The sequence below is a fragment of the Pogona vitticeps genome, chromosome 2 (genome assembly GCF_051106095.1).
Source record: "Pogona vitticeps strain Pit_001003342236 chromosome 2, PviZW2.1, whole genome shotgun sequence".
In the NCBI taxonomy this organism is placed as follows: Eukaryota; Metazoa; Chordata; class Lepidosauria; order Squamata; family Agamidae; genus Pogona; species Pogona vitticeps.
This window is the reverse complement of record NC_135784.1, coordinates 33,577,198-33,590,440: the sequence shown is the minus strand read 5'-3', so window position 1 is coordinate 33,590,440 and position 13,243 is coordinate 33,577,198. Positions and strand designations below refer to the sequence as shown.

Sequence of the window (13,243 nt, the reverse complement as noted above, 5' to 3'; positions counted from 1 at the left end):
TCTAACATTAAAGAGAGATGGTGTGTTTTCCCTTCAAATCCAAAAATGAGCAGAAGTTTACCTCACTTTTAAAAAGGAAGTAGAAAACCTCTCCCCGATCTGTCAAAAATAAAATAAAATAAATTTAAAAATCGCTCTGCCCCGTTTTAGAGCCCAATCGCTGCACCATTTTCTGAAGAACTTCAGAAATTGGACCATTTTCTGCCTTTAAAAAAAAACCCTGTAACAGCCCTTAGCTTTCAGCACGACTAGCTCCAAGCCAGAGGAGATGTCTGTGATGTTGTTCACTACTGGATTTCCCCTAAACTGTCAGGCAACCTCTCTTCTCCTCCTGTTTCGTTTCTATCCACATGTGCCGTGCCATGACTGGACTGTCACTGCAGGAGGACGACAAGGATGGAGGCAGAGGCACTCTGGAAAAGAGCGACAACAATAGCCCCCCAGTGAGAGCTAGAAAAGTGCCAGAAAGAAGAGCCCAGGCTAGTTGCGGGGGGGGGGGGGGGGCGGCAGCAGCGGTGGGCTCCTGGGTGTAGACTAAGGATGACACTCACTGGCACTAGGCTCACCATGCAAGAGCAACTATGACCCTCCAGAGGTGGTTCAAGAGAAACTGCCCTCAGCCCCGGCCTAGCCCATGGTGAAGACCTGTGGGAGATGTAGTCCAAAAATCTCTGGGAGGCTACAATTGGCCACCCTGTTGAAAGGCAAAGGAAGGAAGCCTCAGGCCTGTAAGTCTCATCTGGCTCACAAAGAGCCCTTCCCTTCCTTGTTTTCCTCTCCCAGACATGCTTCCAGAATCACATTGGCCCTGCTGGCTAGCAGGGTTTCTAGAAGCCATGGCCCACATAAGCAGTTACAAGCTCTGGAATCTCTTGCGTGCCACCAGCTGTCCTACTTCTACCTCCAGAAAATGCTGGGAAGATAGAAGGGAATCAGCCGTGTCTATTCTCCTCCCTACTTTTACCCCATCTCGGTGAGAAATGGCCTGACCCCTTGGTCTGAAGGCTCACCAAGGGTGGGGTGAGAGCAGGAGAGCTCAGAAGACAGGTGGTACATAACCATAGTCATCATCATCATCATCATCACCATGGGATTTCCAGTTCCAAACTGATATACACCTTGAACATAAAACACCAGACATAGTAGTAATAAAATGAAGAAATGTCCAGATCATTGACATTGTAATTCTAGGGGATGCCAGAGTTGAAAACAAAGAATTGGAAAAACTAATACAGAGATCTGGCAATGAAAACATCTCGCTTGTGGATGAAACACACTTCATTGGTCCCCTTAGTCATTGGGGCTTTGGGATCAGTATCAAGAAATTTCACACAGTATTATAAGCGGTTGCAGATCTCAGAAATAACACCACGAGAGTTACAAAAAACACCAGTACTAGTAACCGCATACATACTGTGCCAATATTTAACAGATACTAAGGTTTTTGGTTAAAACTTGTATCTGTTAAATAATAGCAGTCAATATTTTTATAATTTTGATTGATTGTGTCTGGTATTTTTGAATAATAATAACAATAATATTATTACTGTACAGCTGGAACGGACGCTATGGATCAGCCAGTACAGCTCCTGTCAAGGAGCCACAGTGGGGACTCGAAACTCCCAACCTCTGGCAGGGCCTCCATTTCCTCTTCTAGTCACTGGAAAGAATGAATCATTTCCCTTCCTTGGCGAAAAATTTCCCACCTGCCCTCTTTCCAGACAGCAAAATGGAACCTGATTCCAGAAGGATACCTCAGATGACAGAAGACGGGGAGCAAAACAAAGGACACGAGGTAATATCTTCAAGCCTAGGTCACAAGTTTCTCAGCAGCATCTGGCCAGATGTGGTTGGGGCCAAGCGCAATAAGTCCCTGGCCAGATCGAGTTACGGATACTCTTCTGCCCAAGTTCCACGTGGGATGATGCCGGCACCCCACCTGAAAGACAAAGATCAGCTTCCGGACAGACAAAAAGGCAGCAAAGGCACCCGCTGAGGGAGGATGCCGACCAACGTGTCTGGGATCTTCATGGTTGGCAGAGCTGCTACGAGACATCTGGCAGAGTCAGGTCCTCAAACATAAGGTACTGCTTCAGCACTGGAGGAAGATCGAAGTCCCTGATGGCTCGGAGCCTCCTGTGGCCAAGGGCAGTTCGGACAGATAGGCGGCTGAGGTGCTTGAGGGAAGGGGGTTGCCGGCGGCAAGCCTCCATCCAGGCGATCAGGGCCGGCTGTGCCACGAGGCGCTTGGGAGGGACACCAGTCCTCTGAAGCAAGAGAAAGAATGAACAGCCTTTGTGGGACACAGTGGACTCCTCTGAACTTGGACCTTGCCAGACAGGATGGCTCTTCTGTCTGACGTGGAGACTGCTTACAGGAAAACGTAGAGAACTTTTGCCCTCCAGGCCAAATGTGGCTGAGGGTCACCATTTGGACTAAGCATTGCATTTTGGCATTGCAAGGTTCCGAATCCCCCAGCCAGCCTGTGGTCATGTTGGCCAGTGGGTCAATGCGACAGTTCAGAAAAGGACAGTTCAGAAAAAACTTTTCAAAACTCTACTCAGAAGGGTGCCTGGGCAAGCCCTGCCCCTTTCTGTGCCCCCACCACCACAAGCTCTACCTCTGAAGATGCGCCTGAAAAGAATTCCCCTATTTCTCACCAGAGAGGATGGGATTTTCCCTCCTTGCTTCCTTCTTCCCCCTTTCTGTAGGAGTCAGGAGGGAGACATCCAAAGTGCTAGGTAGGAAAGCTGCACCTGGTGCTTTAAGAAGGGACCTGATGACATCAGAGGGCGTGGCCATATCCCTTGACATCCTTCAGCTGATAAAAAGGCAGTGCAGGGTGGAGAGATCTATGTCCCTATCTGATTAAAGTCATCTGGCCCTGCTTACAACATCAGAGGGGAGTCTTTTATTTTCTACTGCTGAAAGCTGATATTTCTTGAGATTAATTCCTGGCCATGGGGGTGGGTGGGAGATCTGCATGCTAGCATTGAACAGAAGGCAGCCGCTGGTCACATGGAAAAAGAAGATGGAAGCTCCTGTAACTTTAATAATATGGAAGAACTAATTTCAGTATGACAAGCTACATCTGCAGAAATGCTGCCTCTATAATGATATTAAAGGTACAAGAAGGTACATGACTACCAATTGGTCTTGTCTTTCCTGGGACCACACAACCTGGGCAGGTGGAGTCTGCAAGCCTGCAGATTTTATAAGGGCTCCCTTTTTCTCTGTGTCCACCCCTCTTTTTCAGTTTGTGCCATCCCACCTCCATGAAATTAGGCTGGGGGCTGTATGTAGTTCAGTCATATGTTCCCCATCCTGGCTCATGCAGAAGGATTTGGAAAGGGTGGGCACAGGGTTAGGAAACAGAGGTTGGTAAGAAGGGCAAGTCTGATGACAGATCTTCTCTGATGAGAGATCTTCTCTGAGCCACACAACAGAGCTGAGGTTGAGGCAGGCTTTTCCTTAATGACTGGTGGTCTGGGAGGGGCTTTAAATGAATTGTTGTGCTCTGTTGTTTTCCATGTGTTTTAATACTGATTTTATTTACCACTTTAATATTTATTTAGTTCTTTTTAAATATTTGTATACTTACTGTTTTTTTAGCTTTTAAATACCGTTTTTAATCATGTGCAAGCCGCCTTGGGAAGAAAGGCAGGATAGAAATATTTTAAATAAATGAAATAAATAAAGGAATGAATAGCTGAGGACAGGTAGAGATTGAAGGCCTATCTGCATAGGTTCACTGGAATGGGCTAAAAAGGTTTGCTAATGGTCACAGAGAATTCTGGTGTGTCATTTGCTACGATCCTTGCATCCAAACAGCATAAACGCCTCAAGCAATCTTTTGATTGTCAGTTTTCCATATCATAAAGTGGCTTAAGAAGGCAGCCACTTCAGGATATTGGCAAATTAAACACTTCCTCTGCTGCAAGCTGGTTCTCAACCCAAAGTTTAAGACAAGACACAAAGAAAAAGAGGGGGGAAAAGCCCGTTGTTGCTCTCCCATTTCCAGAAGGAAGCTTCCAATTTAAAAAATGTTGTGGCACCTCCGCACTGCCCTAATACGGTGTAATCCCCCCCTCCCCCGTCCTCCAGGGAGCAAAATAAATGTTTAGTTTGCCACTTCATGATATGGGAAGTCGACAGCAGAAGGACGCTTGACAGCCCCGAGTTCGCTCTGATTATTTCCAGCGATTGTATGAAGCAGGAAATGGACCGAAACGAAACAACCCCACCGGTATCAAAAAAGTAGAAGCTCCTGACAGGGACCTGGGGAAGGTGCAGATACGAGGGCTCTGGGAAACAGGCTGGTTCTCTGCAGCAATTACATCTTGTGACTGCCTGAAAAAGAGGAGCAAACCAGCTCATCCCTGCGATGGCCCAGACAGGAGGCTAAATGTCCATCTGATCTGTACCTTGAGAAGAAGGGGGGGGGAAATTGGGCCTGGGAAGCTTGAGGGCAGCAAAGAGGCCAGGAAGCAGGTACAAAAGAGACAAGGAGGAGCATAAGGAATGACGCATGATAGGATGCGGGGGGGGGGGATGGGACCCATTTAAAACCTCTGCTACAACGCCGAAGTCAGGGGCTGTCAAGCAGGCCTACGCAAGCAGGCCTACAGCTTGTGTAGACCACAAGCCGTAGGCCTGCTCGCAGTACTGTAGGCCGGTGGTTCTTAACCTTTGTTACTCAGGTGTTTTTGAACTGCAACTCCCAGAAACCCCAGCCAGCAGAGCTGATGGTGAAGGCTTCTGGGAGTTGCAGTCCAAAAACATCTGAGTAACAAAGGTTAAGAACCAGTGCTGTAGGCCAAAATCAACTGGGCCTCAATCTGCAGATGACCTATTCGTATTTCTGGCAGAGTTATGTCCAGGCTTGTATTTCAAATGTATGTACTGTATGAGGTGACGACTCCTCCATCTTTAACCAATTTACTGGAGGTGGACGGTGGGAGCTGTCCTTTTACACATATCTGGAACACACCCAGTTGAGGAAACCCGGCTTGGACTCCTAACTTTTGCTGGCCTCCCACAAAAGGCTACCTTGTTCCTGTAGGAGATGCACGCGCCCGCCTGCACCAGCAACCGGATACACTCTGTTTGTCCACTGCACGCCGCCAGATACATGGGGGTCACCCCCCAGTTGTCCTGCAGGTTCACGTCTGCACCATGCTGAAGAGGGAAAACAACGCATCGGCACCAGAGAATTGGTGAACCTCATGCCCCCCAAGCCACCACCACTCGCAGGACTAACAACAGCGCTATACTGTATCACTGAATGAGTGTTTTGTACAGGAAAAAAAACACAGGAGGGAGGGAAGGGGGAATACTCCCGCCAGTTTGCCAATCCAACATTCCCAACGTAGATTGGCCCTCCCTTCTTGCAAACGCTAAAAACCTTCCATGGTTTAGCTGTGTCTTCAGTTATACAGCCAAAGCTTGTATGGCAGGTAGCTAGGCTCAGCAAAATTACTTTTCCCAGTGATCATGTTGGCTGGGGGGGGGATCCTTTGGACTGTACCCAAAGGAAAGTAATGCAGTAGGACCCCCTTATCCATGGGATTAGTATTCACGGATTCACTTATCCACGGTCTGAAACTATTTTTAAAAAAATTTAAATCCAGAAAAAAACTCTTTTCACACGTATTACCCGTACTGGCCATGAGAGAGGGACAGAGACCATGCTAGGAAAACTTGTTAGCTATTCTCAAGCTGGTAGGAAGTAAAACAGGAGTAGCATAAGGTGCCTGGAAGAAGATGGGGCCTTTTGGAGGGTCTTACCTGGATCAGCAGCAGGGTGCAGTCCGGGAAGAGCCCAATGGCTGCATGAAGAGGGGTCCCTCCGTGTTTGCAGCAGGTGTTGACGTTGGCACCGTGCTGCAGCAGCAGCTCCACGGTGTGCTTCTGCCCCTTGTAGGCTGCCCAATAGAGCGGGGTCTTCCCATAATAATCCTTCTTGTCTACCAGCTCCCTGCCTGAAACCAAAAGGCGGGGAGCATCTTCAAACAGCAAACTGTCCATCACTGTTTTATATACTGAAAGCCCGAGGACAGTTCTACTCAGCTGGCATGACGTCACTGTCATCCCCACCACCACCACCTCTGCTTTGCATGCCAACTGCCTGAGAACAGCTGGAATTCATTTTTGTTTAGCTCTGCATGCCCAATGCAGTTCTCGGCAATGGCAGTGAAAAATCACACAACACAGCAGAACTGCTGTTCATGAAATAGCTCTGCATGGGTTCCATGCAACAGTTGTGACAGGAACAGTGTGACTGAAGGCAGAATCAAATTGCACAATCCTCATTGCCTGGGAGTAATGACTGGCAAACTTATTTTGTTACACAAAAGTAAACTGGATTTCAGCAAATGAGTCAAACCTGGTTTGACGAATTGCTCTGGATAACTTGATAGCTTGCACATTTGTGTGGAATTTCAATTCAGGCTAATAAATGTATTGCTCATGTTGTTGTTTTTTAAAAAGCAGAGCAAATCTGAATGATATTCACAAACAAAATTCTATACTTTGATGAGATTTTCCAGGGGTCTGTGGCACCATCTGCTACCTGAGCACTGAAGCAGTAACCATGAAAACGCAGCACATCTGCCCCACCACTGAGCTATTCATCTGCTCCAAAGTAAGGAGATCTTAGAATCTCGAACAGAATCTGTAGTATCCCTCATTAAACTACGATTCCCAAGATCCTGAGAGGAAGCTATAGTAATCACATTACTACCAGTTGGGTACATAGAAACTAACAGACCTGAGAAGAGGCTATCTGAAAAGCAGATCCAGGACCAAGAAGACTTTGACCACCACCTCCCACCACTTTCTTCCTGGCTTTGAAATATCTCCTTATCCCTTTAAGACAAAATGCAGCCTTCCAGATGTTTTCAGACCAGAATTCCCATCTGCCTTGCCAGCACAATCGATGAAGAGGAAGGGTAGAAGATGCAGTCCAGCCATACCTGAAGGGCTGTGCCATGTCCACTTCAGTTTTAGGTCATCTGGGAAATGACAGATCTAAAAGTGTAGATACGTAGGGGGTGCGGGGGGGGGCAACCCAGGTATTGCCCACCCCTGCTTTAACAGTCATAATTCTATAAGAACTTACAAACGGATAACAATGAAATTCAACAAAACTGTAACAGCATAACACTTGAAGAAAATCCCAATTCTAGATGCTCCACAAGGCAAGTTGGGAACCTCCAGAGCATGGGGTGGACGTGGCCCCTGGAACCCCACCCTTTGCTTCTGAGTCTGAGTACAGAATAGGAGGACAACTGAGGGGGTACAGTGGACCCTTGATTTACAGACGGCTTGACTTACAGACTTTTTGAGTTACAGACTTCTCTGGCCGCAAAATTTAGGTTTGACTTGCAGCCTGAGAATTGACTTACAGACCAGAAAAAACCAAAATGGAACAAAAACGGCCTGTTACGGGATTAATCGGTTTTCAATGCACTGTAGGTCAATGGAGACTTGACTTACAGACTTTTTGACTTGAGAACTGCCTTCCAATACGGATTAAGTTCTCAAGTCAAGACCCCACTGTAATTGCCCAGGGAGAAAGGGTGACCTCTTCCCCGCTGTCCCAATGCTCCCACCTCTGAAATCCCTTGCTCCCAGTGATGCCTGTAAAATGCGGAACAAAGTCTTTCTCTGAAGCTGTGGTACAGTGAGAGATGAGAAAAGTTACTTTTCTGGATTGCACCAGCATACTGCTGATGGTATCCTGGAAGTTCAAAAAGAGATCAGCAGTTCTCTGCATGCATGCCACACAAACCTGAAGTTAGCAGAAGTTGCTTCAGCTTCTCCACATTTCCGCGGCTGGCTTCATAGTGCAGCTCAGTCCACCTGTAGTTGTAGCTGGGTGCTGCCTGGTACCGCTTGGCCGGGGGACGCGAGGACTCTGGGGGGACCCTGTTCCCATACGGTGCTCTGGAGAGGGAACTGATGTAGAAGCCCATCTTGCCACTGGAGCAGAGGCCTTCTGTCCACATGGAGAGGCCTCAATAGCATGGAGAGGATCTGCATCAAGGTTGGGCTTGGTGCGGAGCTAATCGAGGAACGAACAGAAGGTAAACACGTTTGTTTGCATGTTACAGCAGTGGCACAGGTCCTGCTTTTCTATGTGGTTCTTCCAGGGCATGTCTTTAATAGTTAGCCACACATACCTACATGTAGCACTGACAGAATATACAGTGGTGCCTCGCTTAATGAGTGTACCGTATAACAACGAATCTGCATAGCGATCCCTTTTTCGGGATCGCTAATGTGGAGGCATACCGATCATTCCAATGGGCAAAACTCGCATAGCGACGATCGTTAAGCGTTTTGCTTACCGATCTTCGCTTTGCGATGCCCGTGGATCAGCTGTTCGGCAGTTCTAAAATGGCTGCCGGACGCCCGAAATGGCTGCGTGCAGCGTTTTCGCGCCCTCCCCTCGCTTACCGAGGGCACGAAAATGGCTGCCGCTATGGAGGAAACTTCGCTGAACAGTAAGTTTAGGGCCCATTGGAACGCATTCCAATGCATTCCAATGGGTTTTTACGTTCTGTTTAGCAATGTTTTCACATAGCGAGGGTTAATCTGGAACAGATTAACCTCGCTATGTGAGGCACCACTCGCATAGCGAGTGGTGCCTGAGGTGCCTGAGGGAAGGCCTGGTGCCTGAGGGAAGGCCCAAACTACTAGTATTCCCTGTGTTCCGTGTCTGGCACCCAGCAGCTCTGCCAGCTGAAAATTACTTCAATGCTCTAGACAGTAAGGACCTCCACTACAACACTTGAGGGCCACCGCTCGGTTTAGAAAGCCCAAGATAAGCCATGCGGCACACACACCCAACTGCCCCCCAAGGGATGAGAATGGCCCTTGAGCTCCAGCTAGCTAGCATTCATTGCTGTTTCAGGATGATTCCTGGCATTCTGAGGCTCTTCCTCCTTGGTTTGTACACTACATTGCTGATGTCCAGCATGTACACCCGAGGTGGTGATTGCCTCACTTTATTCACTGCTAGTGGCCAGTCTTCAGGCTGCGAGTCATACCTGCAGGGGAAGAGGCAGCTGTTGAAATAGGAATCATCCCCTTAGGGTTTGCCTACCGCAGAGGTGGGCCAGCTTTAGGCTTACTCGATCCTGTTCTGCTTTCACCAGGACTCTGAATAACAGCAACTGAGTAACATCAACTCAGTGCAATGATTTAGCTCACGAAGGCAGGTGGGGGATTGAGGAAGCAGCTGCCTCTGAAGATCTGCTCAGTCCACAAATTTGTTTCCATCATCAATACTGGTGCTCCCAGACAATGGATGCAATCTACTTCCCTGCCCATTCCCATCTCCAAACTTTCTTGGTTTCAGCAGCTTACCTGGGTGAGGGGAGTATTACTGTAACTACTGCTAAGCCATTGTGATCAGGAGTTATTGCTTACCTATTGCAAATCACAAGGAGGCCCACCTTTTGTCTACTTGGGCTTATGACATGCCAAGTATTCTTATATAACTATCCATCACTTGGTAACTTCAGCATGTCAGTATTTTGCAGAGAGACAGCCATTTTGGTCTGCTTCAGCATGCAGATCATACAAACGAAAACAGAAATAATTACTGTGGCACCTTTAAGAATAACAGATTTATTTCAGTGAGAGCTCTTTTTTCCTTACGAGACCATAGGTTTTTACTGCATTGTTGTTGTTTAGTCGTGTCTGACTTTTCGTGACCCCATGAACCAGAGCACGCTAGGCCATCCTGTCTTCCACTGCCTTGTTTTTGCTGACTATATAGAGCTTCTCCATCTTTGGCTGCCGAAAACATAATCAATCTGATTTCGGTATTGCCTATCTGGTGATGTCCATGTGTAGAGTCGCCTCTTGTGTTGTTGGAAAAGAGTGTTCGTGGTGACCAGCTTGTTCTCTTGACAAAACTCTATTAGCCGTTGCCCTGCTTTGTTTTGAACTCCAAGGACAAACTTCCCTGTCGTTCCTTTTATCTCTTGACTCCCTACTTTAGCATTCCAGTCCCCTAGAATAACATCTTTCTTTGGTGTCAGCTCTAGAAGGTGTTGTAAGTCTTCATAAAATTGGTCAATTTCAGCCTCTTAAATATTGGTGATTGGTGCATAAACGTGGATTACTGTGATGCTGAAAGGTCTGCCTTGGATTTGCACTGAAATCATTCTATCATTTTTGAGATTGTATCCCAGTACAGCTTTTCCCACACTTTTGTTGACTATCAGGGCTACTCCATTTCTTTTACGGTATTCTTGCCCACAATAGTACATATAATAATTGTTTGAATTGAATTCGCCGATTCCCATCCATTTTAGTTCACTGACGCCCAGGATGTCAATGTTTATTCTTGCCATCTCCTGTTTGACCACATCCAGCTTACCAAGGTTCATAGATCTTACGTTCCAGGTTCCTATGCAGTATTTTTCTTTGCAACATCGGACTTTCCCTTCCCTTCCAGGCACGTCCACAGCTGAGCGTCCTTTCGACTTTGGCCCAACCCCTTCATTAGCTCTGGAGCTACTTGTCCTTGTCCTCCACTCTTCCTCAGTAACATGTTGGACGCCTTCCAACCTGAGGGGCTCGTCTTCCAGCGCCATATCTTTTAGCATTTTGTTTCTGTCCATGGAGTTTTCTTGGCAAAGACACTGGAGTGACTTGCCAGTTCCTGCTCCAGGTGGATCACATTTAGTCAGAACTCTCCACTATGACCTGTCCGTTTTGGATGTCCCTGCACGGCACAGCCCATAGTTTCTCTGAATTATCCACGACAAGGCAGCAATCCGTGAAGGGGTTTTACTGCATTACCATATCAATAAACTGTTTTTCTGACAGTCTTATACACAACCCAAACTTACCTTAACTGTTCCCCAAGAGAAAAAACCCTCACTACAGTCTTCAAATTTAAAAGATTGTTTATCAGCTGATAATTTGCATTAACTAATTACCTATTGCCAGGATGTGTAAGTAATCACGGTTATTCTGAAAGTTAATTAATATTACTTAATACCTTTTGTGTTAATACCACTATCACCTTTTGTGTCCCATTTCATTTGGCACCCACCCCCGTACTCATGTATATTGAGTATACTAACCTGAGGGCTAAATATAGTATGCCATGTGTTTGGAGAAGTAGACAGTAATTTGTGAAAGCTGGCACTGAAATAAAACTGCTATAATACTTCTGTTTTTGTTTGCATGTCAGGATTGTTTCACGTTCTGGAACAGGAAGATGTTTCTAGACTTTTGTTTCAAAGATTACAGACAAAACAGTGGATAAATTACAGCAGATACCGCTCTCAGTAATAACACTGGTTGAAGGATTCTGGTAGTGGTCATTCAGAAAAATAAAGTTCCCCAACTCTAATCCAGATGGGACTTTATTTGACCTACCAAAACTCTTCTGAAGTTCTACTACAGTCCTATAGAATAGACCTTTATAATCTATTTATCTAGCTACTGTACTCATTTATGAACATACATGTTGAGCCAGCACTTTTGCAAATCCTGAAATATCTTGCAATTCTCTGAGTGATCCTAGTCTCTTAGATTCCATTATTGTTCTACCCATCAACCCATCAAGGCTTAGCAGCAGTTGGGAATATGGGAACCTGCCTTTTACCAAGTCAAAACACTGGTTCTAGTAGCCTAGTACTGTCAACAGTGAACGGCCACACAACTACAGGATCTAATGCAGGAGGTTTTGTAGGCCTCTTTGGGACCTTCTGAATGCAAAGCTCTGCCTTTGGGCACATGAAGAAGAAAGTGAAAAAAAACTGCTCCTAAATCATGTGCAGAATGCTTCCTTTCCAGCTAAATAACACTGCCTTTCCCCTATACCTTGTACAAAAATATAACCCATGAGTCAGAATTAACTTGACAGCACATCATCATCATCATCATCATCATCATCATCATCATCATCATCATCATCATCATCATCATCATCATCATTATTATTATTATTATTATTATTATTATTATTATTATTATTATTATTATTATTATTATTACTGGATTAGTTTTCATGGCACGCCTTTAAACCACACTGCAACCGGCTTCTCCGAGCGATTCAGACCCACTGGCCTGCTAACCCCACTGCCCTTATAAACGTTATCACTTCCACCCCATCATAGCCACTGCCTTTCTTTCACATTCTGCAACAGAAGCTCTGCATCAGCACAACGGGCCCAAGACTGCAGGAACCCCACAACCAGCTGGGTCAGAACAGGAAGCCTATCACGTGAATCTCTGGCCATGTGCAGAGTTCAGCTGCCCCAACTCACCCTACCCGATTCGTTAACAAAAACGTATTCCTCCACCACTCAACCCACTGAGCTCAGGAGGAAAGCAATCTTTTTAGCAGCAGCTTTCGAATGAATTAAATCGCGGCCTCGCCCGTTCATCGGGAGGGGGGGAGAGGCGGGAAATCCGGGGAAAACAAATAAAGTCAATTCTGATGGCGAGGCGAGGGATCGTTTCGGTGCATAAAACCAGGGCCTTGCTTGCTGAACCGATTTCGCCCTCATGTTTACTCGCGCCGACACACACTCACGCCTTACCACCCACCACAAATCGAGTGTGATTTTTAGGGCGAGCTGATCCGGATTAAATCTCTCGCCGCTTTGTCTCCCTGCCTGCCGAAGATGGATCGTCGCGGGAGCGGCCGCTTTTCCTCCCTCCTTCCCTGCCTGCCTGCCTGCCTGCCTCTAACCCCGGGCTTCCCGCCGTGATTCCTTCCCGCCCGGCCGCCCCTCCACCCATCCATCCATCCCTCTAGACCGAGAAGGTTCCTGGGGCGTCGCCGCGGAGCTCTCCTCCGGAGCTTACCTAGGTCGGGCAGCCCTTCCACCTCCGAGCCGGCTCTTTGCTCGGCGAGACGACGGAGGCAGCCATCGCCGAGGCGAGGGCGGCTGGGAGTTGTAGTCCCTTCTGGACGCTGAAGCGGCGTCGGCGTCGCGTCATGCTTCCCCCCCACCCGGCAAAAAAAAAAGTCCTCTCCCGACGGAGAGGAAGGGGGTTGCTGTTCGTTTTTTGCCTCCGGTCTTTCCAAAGGGTGGGCTGAAGTCCTTAGCGTGGCAGTCTCACTAGAGTTGCCCCCGCTGAAGGAGAGGAGAGGGATTTTGGGGAGTCTGCTCCTGTGTTGGGGGGGGCTCATCCAGTTGTGATTGCAGTGTAATAAATCGCAACCAGAGTAAGCTCAGGGGTGGCACTCAAGGGAGGAATCGACCCA

The 13,243-nt window shown here is 47.2% G+C and overlaps 1 protein-coding gene across 2 annotated transcripts; it reads right to left on the bottom strand.

Moving 5' to 3' along the window:
* Nucleotides 1–1,859: 1,859 nt before the first annotated feature.
* Nucleotides 1,860–12,977, bottom strand: LOC110087266 (transient receptor potential cation channel subfamily A member 1). Of its 2 annotated transcripts, none has more exons than XM_020808814.3 (5): nt 12,841–12,977; nt 7,793–8,065; nt 5,788–5,981; nt 5,050–5,178; nt 1,860–2,267 (listed from the first exon to the last, which is right to left on the bottom strand). In XM_020808814.3, exons 2-5 carry the CDS (start codon nt 8,007–8,009, stop codon nt 2,046–2,048), a joined length of 762 nt encoding a protein of 253 aa, XP_020664473.1. In that variant the 5' UTR covers nt 8,010–8,065; nt 12,841–12,977; the 3' UTR covers nt 1,860–2,045. The 2 variants fall into 2 exon arrangements, with proteins under 2 accessions (XP_020664473.1, XP_072845346.1); XM_072989245.2 differs by lacking the exon at nt 12,841–12,977 and adding an exon at nt 12,580–12,708.
* Between the last annotated feature and the right edge of the window lie 266 nt (nt 12,978–13,243).

Bases quoted from the DNA above. Each gene is read 5' to 3' on its own strand.
- LOC110087266 (XM_020808814.3), bottom strand. From the start codon at position 8,009: ATGTGGACAGAAGGCCTCTGCTCCAGTGGCAAGATGGGCTTCTACATC. The intron at 5,982-7,792 runs GTTTGTGTGGCA...TTTTGGTTTCAG, and splicing joins GCAACTTCTGCTAACTTCAG to GCAGGGAGCTGGTAGACAAG. The intron at 5,179-5,787 runs GTAAGACCCTCC...TTCCCTCTTCAG, and splicing joins GCACCCTGCTGCTGATCCAG to CATGGTGCAGACGTGAACCT.